The 18200-nt window shown below is 38.3% G+C and overlaps 1 protein-coding gene across 1 annotated transcript in view; it reads left to right on the top strand.

Annotated features, from left to right (window-relative positions):
• mbo (nuclear pore complex protein Nup88) overlaps positions 1-17826 on the top strand; it is a 69968-nt gene extending 52142 nt beyond the window's left edge. Inside the window, exons 2-14 of the mRNA XM_018547847.1 lie at positions 56-225; positions 12816-12929; positions 13461-13641; positions 14664-14764; positions 14923-15115; positions 15298-15458; positions 15662-15742; positions 15930-15934; positions 16038-16282; positions 16720-16830; positions 17005-17231; positions 17360-17608; positions 17745-17826. Coding sequence (XP_018403349.1) covers positions 56-225; positions 12816-12929; positions 13461-13641; positions 14664-14764; positions 14923-15115; positions 15298-15458; positions 15662-15742; positions 15930-15934; positions 16038-16282; positions 16720-16830; positions 17005-17231; positions 17360-17608; positions 17745-17826 — 1920 coding nt within the window. The remainder of the gene's footprint in view (positions 1-55; positions 226-12815; positions 12930-13460; positions 13642-14663; positions 14765-14922; positions 15116-15297; positions 15459-15661; positions 15743-15929; positions 15935-16037; positions 16283-16719; positions 16831-17004; positions 17232-17359; positions 17609-17744) is intronic.
• The last annotated feature ends 374 nt before the right edge of the window (positions 17827-18200 follow it).

The following is an 18200-nucleotide window of genomic DNA, read 5'->3' as shown; positions in this document are numbered from 1 at the left end:
AACTAGTAATGTTATATTAGAACAAAATAATATTTATGATTTTTATTTTTTATAGACGCTACGACCAACGGATCCCCCCATATTTGAAGTCACAAACGTACTGATAAACGAGACAGCAACGCAATTGGCACTATGGGGTAAACTGGGCATTGCTCTCGTGGAATTGCCGAAGCGATGGGGCAAGGACGCCGTTTACGAAGGCGGCAAAAAAGAGATTCTGTGCACGTAAGTACATATTAAAAATAGCTTTCTTTTATCTTATTCGAATATTAATTTTAGAAATCTTTGCACTGCCTCCGTGGGAAAATTGCACTTATATAAAATTATTATGCATGTAATAAAGAAAAGTCTATTTACCTAAAAATCTTTGCTCGAATTGGACATTCTATAAATACATAAAAAGTATTAAGCACAAAGAATTGCCTTGATCTAATAGAGCATTTTTCACTCAAATGCGTTAAAAAATTTTAATCCTTAAAAAAGAATATTGGAACACGGACAATTATATCGCGATAAAACAGGTACGTGAATGACCAGCAGCGATTTGTTCTTAATCACGTATATCTTAAAATCTTTTGAATGTAAAGCATACATTGATTAAAATGTATACTAATATACTTGTTAACGGTTTCTCCAAGTATAGGAATGTAACAAAATAATTAAATTAGAGGCAAGGGGCGAGACCAATGTCGACTATCGGTATCTCCTTGCTATCCTTGCCGAACCATGGCATGCTGTCCAGAAAGAAACGCGTATCAAGAAAGTCCAACTCGTAAAAACGGAGATAAGGTTAGCGGCGGATAATAAATCGCGCTATCTGCCTTTTCTCCCCCACGCCATCGCTGCGTCTCCTGTAGGCGTCCTAATATCCTGTAATTAAGAGGGTGTTACGGTGACGCCCGGGGAACCCCTTCGGCCTCCCTCTTATGGAATTAAGGTGGCTTTACTCGGTTAGTTTTCAAAAGTTCCGGGGGGCCGGGAAGCACCGCTGAATACTAACCGCCTCATCAACGACACATGCCACCCGAGACTACTGTCTCGCGTAACATTACCCGGTAGTGTGTGCCACCGTCGCCGCCCCCGGTCCCGTTTGCGCTCCGACCCCCGGCCGTAATCTTTCGGGCGATTAGAACGTCGCGCAATTACGGGCGCCGTTGGAGATTATGCTCTCTCGCGCATCGTTGGATCACGGTGCAATCGATCGTAGGTCAATCGATACGTGTGTCCGAACACCGTTCGCGTATCCAACTGATGTCCATTCTGTAATATCACGCGTCAACAACTTATTTTTCAGCGGAAAAATCACGATCTCGTATAACGTTTTGAAAGTTCAAAAGAGATATACGTAAAAGACATATTTCTAAAAAATAACATTAAAAATCTAATTAAAATGCTGTATATTGGAGTCCTTTAAAGTAATACAATGCTCGTAAAATATCTCAGTTCCGAGGATAAAGATATAGATATCGCGTGAATCTAAAAACTTGCCTCTGAATTAAGCAGTAATTAATAGCGAAATACGATGACTCTTAATCTGCCGGCGGTATAAACGCGAAAGGGGTAACCGGCTCGTTTTAAGTCGTCCCACGCATTATAATTTCATAATAAGCTGAATTCAGAATAAATGCAGGTACCTTCCCCGACTTCCTGCTAATTCGTAATTCTGAACTTTTTCCGGAAGCGAACGAACCGCTTATTTCTCGAGAGGGAAAGGAAGAGCGAGGGTAACGCGAAAGAGAGGAAGAGGAGAGAAAGAGGAAAGCAAAGCAGAGAGGAGCAACCGACCGCTGCTAAACAAACCGACCAGATTAAGAGCGGCAGTTTGCGCTAAAGTTTTTTCGTCGTTTCACTTAGGCGATTTTGCCCGGCCTGCTGGGTTCGAGCGAATTTATTAAGAACGCACGTAGAGCGCATTATGCGTGCACACCGCGCGAAAGATCGCGCGGAGCAGTTTCTGAGTGAGTCGCAGCCATTAGAACGAATCTCGGGGATTTAATGTCTGCCATCTTCCAGCCGGCTTAAATAAGGCTAAATGAAGTTTATGCGTTATTGCTGGAGAAACTTCCGGTAGACCCTGCAGCGGCATGGCCTCTAGCCAATGACCTGAAGCTCTCCGAGTGTCGCGATTTGAAACTGGATACACGATAATACGATTCAAAAGAATTATCTTTCATGTTATAAAAGATCAAAGATTATTAAGGAGATCACATATAGGGAAATCAACTTCAAGAATTGTTCGTAATTTGTTGTGAAAAGTTTATAAAATTCTCAGCTCTTACGCGGCATTGTAATTACTCTGAAAAAAATTAAATTTATTAAATATTTGTTTGAATATTTCTAAATAATAAATATTTATTAAATATAAATATATATTTATTTGATACACAAACCATTAATTTGAATTAACTATCATTTTTTATTGAGCAAATATTTCTACTTTTACTGTAAGTTTATATTTACTTATTTTTCAATACTATTCAGAGAAATATGTATTAAGATTTAGTAAATTTTTTTCAGTGTACTTATATAATTTTATTTCGCACTATTTGTGTACTCACAAATGTATTTTATTTTAATTGTGATAAAGTTAAAAAAACATAACTACATGAAATAGATCAGTGTCCCAATTATAGCAAGTAGTACCTGTCCGCGAACAGATATTTGTCTAGTTATTTCTGAGTTGCAGACGTGGTTTAGGTAATTTTCGTTCCAGCATTGAAATAATTGAAGAGATTAAAGATGCAAGAAGCAACTTTCGATAGGAAACACTCGACGTCCTTGTCGTTCTCGTCCTGAAACCGAATAACAGGTCCCGCAGCTTGGCGAGCCACGGCGGCGGAGCGGAGAGGACGGTTTTCGGATTAAGCAAATGGCGGCAATAATAGTGATTATTCGGATTATGATATCAGAGCGCGAAGTGGGTTCGCCTGGACTTACTGGCAGCCACTAACTGCCGCGCCGCCAAATCCTGACTTCAAGACACCGGATTAAAACTATTACCACTTCGTGGCACCCCTTCGGTCTCACTCTGTTTTATTCCGAGTTCCTTTTTACCCGCACCCCGACAGACTCGCGCGTTTCTCTCACCTTTAGCAGACTTTTTCGCCCTCCTCAGATGTTTTCAGCATTCCCTGAGGATCAAGAATCTGGCAGTTTCGCCAGTTTAGCAGTAATTGAGAAAAGATTTATGCTAATACAGTTTTCGCAAATAATATTTACGCTAATATGTTTTCGTTTCATCAAGTTAAGAGATTCTTTGATTTATATAAAATCTATTCGCGTAATTTTTATCAATAAAATTACAGGAAAGTTATTTCCATTTGTTATTCAATCAGTTGATTTTCTGATATATACATACATTATTTTTTTTATTTAGCAAGAGAGTCTAAATTAAAAAATTAGACTTAAATTTATATCTGACCAAACTTTATCTACCAACATCTAACGATTCTAAGTACTCAATAACAAAAATTTATCCTTTTATATGATTTAAATTTCTAGCACGAAAATAGAACTTTTCGCTCTGTTATCTTTCTGTAATACATAATCGATATAATCTTACAATGTGAGTAAAATACTCATTCCGTCGCGAGGTATTGTTGATGTTAAAAATTGTACTACTTTACGAGTGCGTTAGACGTGCTCATAAAGCAGTAAATAACAACAGTTTAACCACGATATAACGGTTTGTTCTCCTTCCCGAGGTAGCAGCGACACTCCCCGCGGATAATCGCTATAGGAAGTAAGTACAATTCCTACCGCATAATGCGGTCACGGTGTGGGTGAGGAGCGCTACACCGTCGCGAGTCCCGGTATTAATTCGACAACGAATTGCGAAAGCGGCGCCATTCCGCGCGACACCGTAAGATCGTCGCCTCTTGGTTGGCTCGCGCGGCTAATTATTGTTTTAAGGATTACCGTTATGTGTTTATTATGCGGCTTGCCCTACCCTCCCCCTTCACCCCTCACCTGCCTTAATATTCGGTAGATTTCAGCTTCTCCGGAAACGCGGTAGGAGAAACCTACGCTGTTTCTTCCCTTCCACCCGCGGCCCCTCCCACTATCCTCCGCCACGAAAAGTCAGCCTACGTTTATGAATAATTCTCACCTCTTATAACCACCCCCTCGTCTCCCCTGCCGACCTTTACCCAATCCACTCGCCAGCATCGCGAACGTCTCGCCGAACTACCCTCGGAGTGTTCGCCTCGTAAACCCCTAATGCCGGCTCTTCATCTGCGAGCTCCCAGATTCTGAGCTTCGCGAAACAGGCGAATCGCCATAACGCTTGCACCAAGAAGCGGAAAGTAGATAATGGACATGTGTAATTATAGTACAAGCTTTCTCCGACTAACGATCTTATTAAAAGACTCTCATAACAGATAAGATTACCGTCTTGTAGAAAAATGTACGACATTCTTATCACGGATGTATGCGATTCAGGACGACAGTTATCAGAAGTTTTCCTGTTGCCGAGTTTCAACGAAATTAATATTTATAGTATATTTCGTTATACTGATTAATTAATAAGATAATAAAATACTCGAGTGATTACTCTTACCGCTCTGTCAAAACGTGAAGGTTTCAGGAAAGAAATTATCATGCACGGCAGGATGGTGCATCGACCGGAGTTTATAGTCGAGATTTATTGCCCCGATCATCTTTACGACACGTCGGCATTTAACAAGCGATAAAATCGCAGATCCCTGCGATATCGCTCCGCGTACGTGCGCGATGAATTGAATTTATATATTTTTTTTTTTGTGGATCGAACAAAAAATGCAGAATAACATTGCGTTCGGAGTGGAAGAAATATTTGTCTGGGCGTGATGCGCACATGTAATGTTTATGGCGAAAGAGCGTGAACGTGTACACGTCGGCGACGGTATTTTATATCTTCCACACATGACCGCGCATTCCTCAAAATTTATATTAAAAACCATCGTATCGCGAGTCACTGTTTGCACGATGTAACTGCCAGATTACGATTTTACCGAAAAATATTCGGTTTTATGCTGTACTTCAAATCACCGACAACCATACTTATCTAAAAATTAAATTAAACGATTTTTTCACACACACCAAAATTGTAGATTAATTTAAAGAAAATCATACAATTAAAATTTAAATAATAAGTAGATTTCTGAGTATTTAGGCCTAGATAAATCGTGTCAGTAGATAAAGGTATAAGCAGTCAGACATCAATTTCAGTAGAGAAACTATTCATTGTGCCAGACTGGCTAAATGAAAAACACTTTGATAATCAGAGTGTCAAAATCTAAGAAAGATTACAACTTATACACATACGAGGGGTGTTCCAAAAATTAATATTTAATAAAATTTAAGTATATCAAGGCAGTCGCTCACGATGTTATTTTTAGTTAAATTATCCAGAGGTTGGTCCACATTCAAACAGAACGGCCAGCTGATTGAAGCTATCATAATTGTCGTAATCGAAAGAATCCACGGTATTTATTGAACGCGCGTATTTTCATGTTTGCTTGTAGCTTCGGGCTGAAAGACAAACAATAAAGAAGACAGATTTACGAGGCGCCATAAAGCTCGCGGGCTAATCTGTCACGCGTGCAAGCTCATTTATTTCCAAACGTGGAAATTTCGCGGACGCATTGCAGAAACGGTCAATCGGCGCACAGGAGAGAGGGAGTTCCTCGAGCATGTGTTGAACGTGCTACGGAATATTTCACCCACGGGTTGAATCTCACCCCTTCCTCCTGCCCCTCTCCTCTCACGCAAACGCGTGAGGATCGTTCTCCTATCTGACCCGTACCGTTGGATCACGGGAGGGAGAGGGAAGGGGCCACGCGCGTTTATTTAAAAAATGATTTAACCTAATGGTTTTACATATGTAATCCCGATATAAACCGGAGGCTAATCTCGGGCGACCACACGCGGTGCTGTGCTCACACGCACACACGTATTACGATCACATGTAGAGGAAAAAGAGAACGAGAGAGCCGTGTCTCCAAACGACATCTGCGTCCTCCATGCATCCCCACTTCGAATCTATCTTTGTTTTTTTTTTTTTTTTTTACTTTTTTCGATGAGCAAGCACTAACGAAAATCACCGGCTTGCTGGCAGCAGCACGGTTGTCCTCGACGTTGAGCGAGGGATCGCAAGAAGGGAAGGGGGTTGTTTGCGGAGGCCGAGCATAGGGTCGCGCTGTATTCGCACCGGGGATGAGTTAGATGGTCCCCGATGATATCCGCGCCTTTTGAAAAATGTTGGCACACCGAGGAAAAAAGCGTATAAGCCGTTTTACGGTTTACGTGTGTCGCGCTTTATCAGGCCACCGCGACCTGAAACTTTATTGTCGGCCGAACGATATTTCTCGTCGAATCAGCGTTAACGAAAGAGTTGAATTATGAGAGGTCGCGCGGAATTAAAAAGCTCGCAGCGTCACGCTTATATATAATCGGACGGTATTTGTTCGCGATAGGAATGAAAATATTCGTTTATCTGCTGGGTCGTCTTTACATACTTCATCGCAGAAATATCCTCTCGCAGGACATCAACGCGTTTTTATCAGAGAATTAATAATTAGATAACACAGATCCTCTCAACACTAATCTCCATTTTTATTTATTTAAATAATTGAAAATGCAACTTGGGGTAAGCATGATAATCTCAAAGTAACATATCTCGATGAAACAACAATTCTTGGAAGTAGGTATTCTATAATATATCGATAATTAGAATAATTAGTCTTTTTTTTTAAAAAAGAAACAAAAATAAGATTTATATGTTATATAAATAAGAATTTTCTTGTACACAATTTTCTTTTGATGAAATGAAGAACATCTTATACACGTAGGTATTCGATCTCAATTAGTTTAATTATCACGAATCCAATTATCCGCACACTTTGCTTGGGCATTCGTTTACCTGCAGTATAGTGTTCCTACCTTCGTCTAATCAAAGAATTCCGAACGTCGCGCTGTAACAGAGAATTTAAATACGCGAGATGTGTTTCAGCCGCAGTCATCGTCGTCGTCGTCGTCGTCATCGTCGTCGCCGCATAACGAAATAAAAGCCAACGTGAAACAGAGAGAGAGAGAGAGAGAGAGAGACACATCTGTCGGTTCTTTTAATTACAGCGGTACGTGTGCTAGCCACGGACACGGTCCGGGGATGCCTGGGCACTCCTGTTCTCGCACTCCGCACTCTATATCCTTTGTTTGCCGTTTCCCGTCGTGGCCCCGTCGCTCACCTATGCTCGCTTCGTTCGTTTCCAGTGGTGCGTTTCATGTTCAGATACACGCGTTCGCGTGACATAAAGTCGATATCACGATCTGATTCCTCCTCAGCCTTAAAAAAAATAAAGTATCACCGAGAGAGAGAGAGAGAGAGAGAGAGAGGGAGAGAGGGAGAGAGGGAGAGTTGTTAATCCATTACGTTGTGAAGTTTTATTTTAAATTAATATATGAAATGGAGACTTCCAAGATTAATATTGAAGATAGAAGTGTAATTATTAAGAGAAATAATTAACAAAGCCAAATATTCTCATCAAGTCATGATGGATTGATCCTTTCCCCTAATTTTTTAAAGAAATTAAGTATATTACATTTGTATCTCTCTATTTCTAAATTAATCAAACACGCACGGACTAACTGTTTATAATTATTAATTTTTCTAATGATTTTTTTAAATTTTGTGAACGTGTAAAATTTTTAGATCGATATTAATAAGCCAACTATGTCAAAACGACCAAACTTCTCCATGTAATTACTTCTTCACACGACCTCTCTCTCTCTCTCTCCTCTCTCTCTCTCTCTCTTTCTCTCTCTCCTGTCTCTCGACTAACCGCTTTCAAATGATATTTATGACTCGCGCTTATTACACATTGCCTAATTATCTCGCGCCAAGTGCGATACGCTAGCGTGTGTACCATCATGAAATACTCAACGAGGCTCGACACCCTCGTCATCGAGGAGAATACGGCGCACTACCTAGGAGGGGTAAGTGCCGGCGAAGATCGAGAACCGGAACGTGTCAGGACAGGGCAACCGGGAGAAGCTAACCGGGTACCAGGCCGTGAGTCGATGGCAGGAGGCGATGGAGACGCGCGACGCTGCCTGGGCGCGCCGCGGCGTCGAGAATTAACGGGCTTAGTTGCCGACGCAGGTGTCGTCGGAAAGGCGAAGGCAAGCGAGAGTCAGGATGAATTACGGCGGGAGCGTCAGCCAACGCCAGGAGAACGTCGGTCGTTATATTTTGCGCAACATCCCGATTTTATGGGCCGCCCCCCGCGCCCTCGGACGAGGCGTTCTCCGTCCCCTTTCGGGATGAGAGAACTCGAACTTCCGTTGTGTGCCGCGCGGCTGCCATGCCGCCGTAACCGATGAGGTATCGCACAGTGCAGCATGTTCAGCAAGAACAAGATTCAAGATCACGAATCGATCGATTAATTATGCTGTGACTCCTGTTGTATTTTATTAATATATCTAAAAGTGATTATTTTTAGATATTAATACTATACATGACAGAAGTTCTTATACATATCATATTATAATATATCATATATGATACTAATATTATAATTAATATATCGCAACATATTCTGACATATTCGATGCATTAATCCGCTCTTTCTCTCTCTCTCTCTCTCTCTCTTATTCAATTATCTAAAAAATATCAATCAATTTTACAATGAATCATGATTAGAATCGTCACGCGATGTCGGTCGTCAGTTTCTCATTGAGCTCCTTTGATAACACGAGGTTGAGAGTATGTCTTTCGAGCTTGCGTCACAAGCAGGCGGGTTAACGAGTAATGTCTAATCTATGCATCCGCTTATCATAATGGCCCTCGTTATATCGTGAGCATGGCCTGGCAGGCTTCCGCCAACCCCGCGCCATCGACCAACCCCTTAGTCTTAGCCGCCCCTTTCCTCACGCGCCGCGCTTCCGCGAGACCGTAATAAAAATATTCCGAGTAACTGAACGATATTACGCCGTTACGGGCTCTCTGCTCGCCGGGTAGAATTAAGCGGTTGTAGAGATTGTCCCCGTATAGGGGTTCGAAGTACACAATCGCTATAAAGAGCGCACGCTGACGTAAAAGCCATGTGACAGCCCGTTACGTCACGTGCGATCAAAGATTGCAGAACACCTTCAAGATTTTATCTAAACGAGACGTAAGTGGGTTAAAGGTTGTCTCGTTGAAACGCGTCTTCAAACGACACGAAGAGATTTACTCGATTGTAGAATTTGCATTATCTGATGCAATCTCAGTTATTTTCTTTTCTCATCTTTTCTATTAATTGGAATTATAAAATAGGAATAAATTTATTGGAGTTGCATTATAGATCTTCACGTTGCTTGTATTTTTTTGCTTTCAGTACTATCGCTTTGTTTCTCTTCAACGACCGAATATATACATATATTTATCTCATTTTAAATACAAACATTTTTGATGATTTCAACCAACGCGAATAGACCTATTGAATTAGATGGAAGTATAATTGAAATGCGCGGTAAATATACATTATATTCATAAATAAGTAACTATAATGCAAGCAACGTTGAAAATTATTTGCGTCAATATATCAATCTCGAATTGCCAAATTGTCTCTATACTCTGCATAAATCGTCATAATTTTGCGTCCTCTCTCTCTCTCTCAGGGGGTTGAAATTCCGGTTCACGCGAGAATAATGACAATCTCGCGAGAAACAACGCAGCGCGGCGTGACAAGTCGGCCGAACCGGCCGGCGCAGCGTTCTATTAAGCTAAAATCAGGGCCCGCAGCGCGGGCTCGCAGCGTCGCTCTAAATTATTATAACGCGAGGAGATCCGCGTACCTTCGCGGACAATGAAAGGTACACCGTAACGTCGCGACGTTTGTTTTGTCGGCCTCGGCGCGGCCACCGCCCGCTCGCGCTCGCGCTCCGCGATGCTCTCTCGCCTACATTTCGTATATTTTATTATTACTCTCGCACTTTCCGCGGCTGGACACGGTAACGTTGGCGAGGGGGTTGACGGCGGTGGTTAGCCCGTGGCCGTTATTAATGTCCGCGGCATGCCAGAAAAAGCGAGCAAAAGGCCCCGTGCCCGGAGAGAAAAAGACAGTGGGCATCGGGTATCACTGGCACACAACGTTCTCTGGGATATACACCCCGTTAGTACATACGTCCCGCGCAGAACGGCGACACGGCCACCAGCACAAGCGCCAGGAGTTCTTAATAATTGATAAAAATGTACGCACGCACCGGTAAAGAGAACAGGAGGGTGGGAACGAGAGAGAGGCAGGACGTAGATGAGATAGAAGAGTGAAGGGAACAGGGATAGGGAAAAAAAAAAGGGCCAGACACGTCGGTGGTGGTGGCGATGGTGGTGGTGGTGGTGGTGGTGGTGGTGGTGGTGATGGTGATGGTGGTGGTGGTGGTGGTGACTCTCACCCTCGCGACTCCAACCCTCCTGTGTCCGCCCGACTCGCCACCGTTTCGTTGACAAAGGCATACGCAACGATTTATTCGCACTTTTCACCGCGACCTCTCCCGGGAATTTTTCTTCGTTCTGTCACAATTTCGGAATTATCAGAATTTATGCCTACCCCTTCGCACGCGTGGCCAAGCGCGCCCGCGCGCGTATTCTGATAGGTATTAAGCTGTCTTGATTACCACGATGGTTACCCGCGGAGATTCTCCGCGTTCGATGGCGTTGAATATTCCTAAATAAAATGAATGGCAACAGGACCAACGCATTTAAGGGTGCTTGCAACCCCCGTTATGTATTCGATATTCGTTGACGCTGCCACCGAAAAAAGATTTGAAGAGAGCATATCATAAATATCCATTTTCTGATCATTTATATAATTAAATGAAATTGGCATATTCTTACCTAAGACCGCCATTTTTTATAAAGACAGTGTAGTGAATAAAAATGTATGAAATCAAGGCAATTCTTTATTATATTTCTATCTTTTCCTAAAGTATCGTTTTGTTTCATCTGTTAAAAAATTTTAAGTTAAGATTTGAAGAAAATGACAACGCATTTGACTTTTAATAATTAATACGGTTTTTTTTTTAATTTTTGATTAAGGTAGAAGAGAGATATCGATTTTTAGACTTTCATTCGACATGAATTTTTGTATTAAAATTAATTAATCTAAAGACATCAAAAGAAATTAATTTGTTTTCGAACAATGGTGTATGCATGGAATGCTGCTTTATTGAAGCGATAAAGAAAAAAAATCAAAGCAGTATGCGAATTAAATCGATAAAAGTACTTAATAAAGTGCAAATTCCTTGTCACGAACGTGGCCAGATCCGGGCACCGCCATCGCGATTTACCGGAAATTTTTCGTCGAAAACAAAAGAATGAAAGGCCACGCAGCTGCTCGAATCTAATTAAGAAATTCTTACACGGCAGTGCCGCGCATTCTGCCACACCCTCATGTCCCGACCTCACCTCTGTCCATCTCTTTCTCTCTCTCTCGTCCGAGGCACGTCTAGAAAAATTAAAAATAATTTTCCTACGTAAACGTATTAACCCCGGTGGCGGTGGACGGGCTTTTTGCGCTGCGCTTTTCTCGCAATTTGTACAAAGAACGGCACGGACCTGACTTCAAAGTAGATCTTACACGGTGTCGTATCATTTTATTCCAGGAACTTCCCTGCGTATTACTCGTTATTGCGTTTAAGTCACTGCCGCTTCCGCACTGCGGCCGTCGCGTCGCTCGTCCGCCCTCATTTAAGATTCCGAGACGAATTTCGTAACTTTTTTCCGTAAATGGACGAATTAAATAATAACGTTCACGTAGAGCGCAAACGATTATGAACTCTGCGCATCAGGATTATAACTAAACGAAGCGTAGTTGTCTTCCAGAGAAAGACTAGGCGGTCACTCAATTCAAAAAATCATCCAGACAACGTAGAGATAATAACAGTATTTTAAGAATAATAAATTTCAAAATACTTCTCAACATTCTAGCATCTTTCATATAAAAAAGCTTCGCGAAACTTACAGAAATGTAAAATAATTTCTCTGGAAAAATTCCTTGAGAATAAAGTGGAAAGAGCTGAGATATGAAAACAAAGAAAATGAAATCTATTCGAGATTCGAATACATTTTCTCGGATCGTCAAATAATCATTGTTATCTTCACGCGGATAAATCTGTAAGCTTGACTCTTGGTTTGTTGGTCATCGGTCGGAAGGCGTCGACAAACGGGAGATAAGCGACGGGTGCTCTCCTCCCCGTTTCCCTCATCTTTTCTTTCTCGGTAATAAATCCCGGGGAAAAACCTATCTGGATTTTCCGCTCGTCCTTCCCGATGCTCAACCTAAAAATTCATTAGATTATAAAGCCATTAATGCTCATCCGCGCGGTCGAACGCGCCTCTCCTTGCTTAGGCGCAAGTCCAGCTTATTGGATCGATGTCTCACATTTGTGGAACTCCATCCACGTTTCTTTATTTCAATCGATGCATAACGAATTATGATCTCTTTTTTTTTTAAATAAATTATAAGGAAATATATAATGTATCGTAGTTATTGTGTGCGCATTACATTATAAAATTTAATTTTCTTATATCTTTAGTGTGATTATTGTATAATTAGTCACAAATGAGCGCGATCAATATGCTATATTAATTATTACTTGACTCCTATTAAATATAATAGTTAATTAAGAAATTCAGAATATCGTATACATTTATTGAGAGAAAGAGAGAGAGATATTCTGTTTTAAACTTTAATTATCGCTTCTGTGTTATTAAATATTATAATGTTATATGTATTGAAGTAGATGTTATATCTCAAACCGGATATTGTATCCCATTATTTATCTTGTGATCGCAGGAATCATAATTTCGGCGACTTTGGAGCAACCACGGAGATTCAACGAGTACGATGGCATCCGGGTTCTACGAACGACTCACATCTACTGGTTTTGACATCTGAAAATTCTTTCCGGTAATTAACTGTAAAAAAAAGTGTGCTACTATACGCGTTCGTTAGAATTATTTAACGATTTTATTTTAACTTACATAATTGATTCTTTTCAATTAAGAAAAGTATCTAAATGGAATTATTTAACTGAAACGTCTTTATTTTGAATTGCATTAATTACTTAATCGAACTGCGTACTTGCATAATTGTAATACCTATTAGCACAAATCAGTCGAAATCCTTGGTCAATCAAACGTCTATATGTATATATAACCCTTTAAGATAAAAATATCTCACAACCGCAAGAAAAGCATCCCTTCAATCTGTTAGGGATACTGTTATAATTACAGAAAACTATGAAACTCCGGAAAAACTACTTGACATAACTTATAACTCGAATTCGCCTTCTTTAGCTCTTCCTCGTGTTAGACTAGGGTTTAAAAGTACGGGAAACGTTTATGCAAAACTAAACTTTAGAGGGCTTTACGTAGCACGCCGAAGTGTCTTTAAAAATGTCGTCGGAGTGACCTTAAGCTACACTTAACTTCACCGCAGTTTATATGAATGCGACCTGGGTGATGCACCAAGACTCGTAAAATGCTGGAAGGTCGGCCGCGCACCATCGAGCTCGCCCTCGAAGATACCTGATTTTACTTCCCTCGGCGAAACTGCAGTGGATTTCGATTTCGCCACTCCTACTTTGAGGAAACCAGAAATGTTCGTCAACACTATTGAGGTACAAGCTCACGACTTTATGATTCAAACAACATATTTTCTCTCTAAAATACTTGTTTCAATCATACATGACAACGTATTTTGATTATCTGTTAATGATTTTCTTTTTATTAATTGTAAAAAAATAACGCGTTAAATTTGCTATATACGATACGACTCCTTTTATATCCTTATGTGGAGCATAGGACGTCTATAGGCCTCTTCCTCTTTTGTCCGAGGCCTATGTTCGTTTCTCGAATCAGATTGTTTTTCGGATTTGTGGGTGATTGATCCACAGAATCCTACCTCAGTCAGATATTAGAGACAAATATCTATAACTAATACGTATACTGACGTATAGGACCTACAGTTTAACGCCAAATCCGAACGGCGCTGATGATCATAGATCTTTTGATCACCAAGTGGAGCCATTTTTTGGCTCATTAAACGCGAAAAATCGCGTTTGGGCGCACGTGGAATTGAACTCGGGTCTACATATCGCGAGTCAATCGCACCGAGCGGGGTGAGCCACTCGATGCCACAAATTTGCTATATACATGTTACAAAAATAAAATTTTATTTTCCTATACAATTATTATTTAATAAGTTATATAATAAATTTTTCAACTTAAAACACGTTCCATTTTTAAAATTTTTATCCTGAACGCTACATTCAAAATTTTTCAATAATAATTTAATACAATTGATAATTTGAAGATTCAAAATGAATATATTGTTACGAAGATTCGCTATTCAGGATATAAATACTTTTAAATTTTATTCAAAAGTTTATTTGAGTACACTAAAAACAAATCTTAATTGTTTCTAAAATCGACAATAGCTTTTTTTATTTTTTTATTTTGATTTTTACAAAATAAAATTGAATGTATTATCGCCAAGATTTTTATTACTGATAGAGAACTTTAGATTTATACATAATTTATTATTATATTTGTAATACTTTTAATTGATTATTATGACGTACCTACTAGTAATATTAGTTCTACTGTGAAATATTTCTAATAACTTTCTAATAACTTTCAGATAAAAGAAGCAATAGATTGGAATCAAATCGAATGGCCGATCTTGGTGCTCCGTGGAAACGGTGAAGTACTAATTGTTCGTGGGAACGTTTTATTAGAGAGGTATAAACAAAAAAGTTTTTATAAGTCAATTAAGTACATGATTTCTTGCCTAATTTTTAGTAGGAAAGTTTACGCTATTGACGATCTCAGAATTGTTTTCACTTATGTCAACAATAGCACCTATTTTCCCATTTGATTGTGGCTTTAACTGTTGTCAGCTGTGAGAATCCAGTGGTATTGGGTTCGCTGTCCATGTATCCGTCGACCGATGATAATTACGGGATAGATTCATGCTCTATCATGTGCTTGCAAACTACTCCGCCGATAGTGGTCATCGCCATGTGCACCGGAAAGATTTATCACGCAATACTGCTGCGCGAAATATTGGACGACGATGACGACGACAGAAAGGTATGACGTATAATAAATATTGCAAAACTTTTTGTGTATTTCATGTGTCACCATATATATACATGACGCGAACTTTTTTATTACTCTTTCCATATTGTTAATCGAAAACGTGAAGACAAATTTACAGAAATAATTATTTAAGAGAAAAGAATAAATGTAAAAATTACTTCTCCTTTCGCCAGACTTGGTCGCAATATGGTTCAAACTATAGTCTTCATACGCCGGACGATGCACTTTACGTTTACGAATGCGTCGAACTGGAACTGGGTCTTCTTTTTACGGATGATGATAAAAAATATAATTGTCCCATCCACCTTCATTGCGATAAAGGCAACAAATCGAGGTATTAGTCGAAGAAAACGTACACATGTATGAGATGTTTCAGAACTATCGCAACTTCTTTAGCAAAAAATCATTGAAAGTTTGATTAATCAATTAAAAATAGATTCCTTCCTTTTCATAATAGAAAGAGCGATATTTCTAAAGCAATTCGCATTGCACTCGATTATTAATTAAATTGACTTTATCAATATTTATTTGTATTAGATATTTTTGTTCTCACAATGCTGGGATTCACATGGTGAGTTTACCGATGGTTTCTCAACTGGAGGAGTTAATACACGGCAAGTATATTTATGTTATACAAAGAAAAGAGTATAAAAAGAAAATAGAATTTGCCACATTGGGAGCTTTATTGTAGAAACCTTGAAAATGTATTATGTGAATTTGAATAAACAAATTTTTTATTTTTTCCACACATATATAATATCTAATAAAAAATTCATTAAAATCAAGTTAGTTTTCTTATTAAAAGTAAAAGTAAATATTAAAATCGAATAATGAAAGAAAAATTGAAATAATTGATTTGTCTTCGATGTCTTTATTAAATATTTTCTAACAAACATTTTATTTCTTTTTTTAGATAATAGCGGGAATTATTTACCATCGTTATTAAACCAATCGGTTTTACAATATCTGTTTTCCACGAGAACTAAGCACACAAATGTAGATGAAGCTACACCGATATTAGGTTTCGGTCTTCTTCAAGAACCTTGTGTTCTAATCGCGTTGCTACACACAGGCGTTGTCATCGATCTCTCAGTTATAGACCTTTATTATCTCCCAAGAATTGAGCAGCTAGAACCGGTCATGAATACTGCAAAAAAGGTAATTATAAATATTAAATGAATTACATACAATTTGGGTTCTCGAAATGAGTTATATACTATTCATCTATTATTTTTTCATAACTATAACTCTCCATATTAATATTTTATTAAACTGAAGCATATATAGAATAACCGTCGGGGTCAAACCTAGATCTAAACACGAATGCATCGCTCTCATAGCCATTTACCTTATTCCTTAAATTCTATAAATATTATTGTTTTCTAAATGTTATAATACCATCTGATTCGAGTATCAATGCTTTCGTATTAAGATAATTTCTTTATTTTTTTCTTGTATTTTAATTTTAATTTTCTATTTTTAAACTTTTTTGAGCTTTCTTGCACAGGTTTCTACACAATTCTTTTAAGGTGAAACAAGAAATTAATTATTTGATTAGAGTATTCATAAAAAAAACATGTATTGATTTTTTTAAGGTGAATAAGGAACCGTTCGATGTATATATCAAGAAATTACTAAGACGAGATGTATCGCAACCAATAACTAAGATAGGATCTCGCTCGATGTCCTTAAACGAATCCCTAGAGGTAAATATAAATAGAAAACGTTACAATTAATGATAATCTTTTTACCTAGTTATCTAGAAATAAATATAAATATCTAAGAATTTTGGTTTTTTGTGTATAAAAATAAAAAAGGCACTACATAGTAAAGTTACTCTCTAATAATAATTATCGAAAACGTTCTTTTTTTTATTTCAGTTATTGTATCACGCCACAAATATTTTTCGTACTCAACACTTTGTCGGACACGACAAAGTTAGGGAAGAAATTGGCAAGAAGGTTCGTACTTTGAAGGCTTTGAAAAGCCATTTATTAAAAGAACTCGACACCTTGATGGAGACAAAAAAAGAATTGCGACAGACCGCCGAACGTTTAGCTGAACGATACGAAGATATTAATGATAAACAGAAAGAATTGGCTCGTAGGTAAGTGTTTAATTACTTCAAAATAATTTTCCCTCAGTATCATGTTAAATAACTGATAGATACAATATAATTTATAATATTAAATATCATGAAAAAAGAAAAAATAAAATTACACTCTATATTTTCAGAGCAGAAGAAGTTCTAAGATTGGTAAATTATAAAGAACCTTCAATGACTTCTATTGAGCGAGCAGAGGCGGAAGAATTGAAGAAAATGGATACGAAGATACATGATATGCAGATCCGACTTGAACAGCTCAAGAAAAAATCTGCTCAACAGACTGTGCAAACAAATGGTACCGAATTTAATGAAAAGAGGAAAGAAATTGTTTTCACACACAATCAAGAGGAAGTTGCAAAGGAAAATCTTCGTCATATGTATGTACAATTGTAAATGAATAATTCGAAATCTATAATTTTACAAATGCAGATTGATAAACAAACATAAACGTATTGTTAATGTACTATTATCATATATCAGTTGCTTGATATAATATTTTTTTTTCTTTTACAGGGCAAAAAATATAAAAAATTTGGTAGATCAGGTAAAGCAGATTAAAGCAGAAATTAGTCTTTCATATATTAGTAAACAGTAATAGCAAATATTATTAATGTCTAAATTGTATAATAATTAGTGATTTTAAACTTCAATTAAAAAAATTTTATTTTACAATAAAAATTCTTTCATCTGTTTAATAAGTTTCAAATTGACGTACAAGTTACTTATTCTTCTTATATTTAATCATTGGGTGCGTTCAAAACGACAACTGCTCACTGAGCGTAGAGTAAGTGGTAGTTATTCTGAATGCACACATTTTATTAGAATAAATGCGCCAAAATAAAATGTGTGTATGTGTGTGTATGCGATACAAATATATTTATAATGAAAATATCTTCTTTATTAAAATGTACAAAAAATTTCATCATTCATCTAGAAATTATTAGGAATAGCGTAATAATTAAGATACGT

Source organism: Cyphomyrmex costatus, unplaced genomic scaffold (assembly GCF_001594065.2).
Source record: "Cyphomyrmex costatus isolate MS0001 unplaced genomic scaffold, Ccosl1.0 scaffold69, whole genome shotgun sequence".
NCBI lineage: Eukaryota > Metazoa > Arthropoda > Insecta > Hymenoptera > Formicidae > Cyphomyrmex > Cyphomyrmex costatus.
The sequence above is the reverse complement of the archived record's forward strand: the minus strand, read 5'-3'. Positions and strand labels throughout refer to the sequence as shown.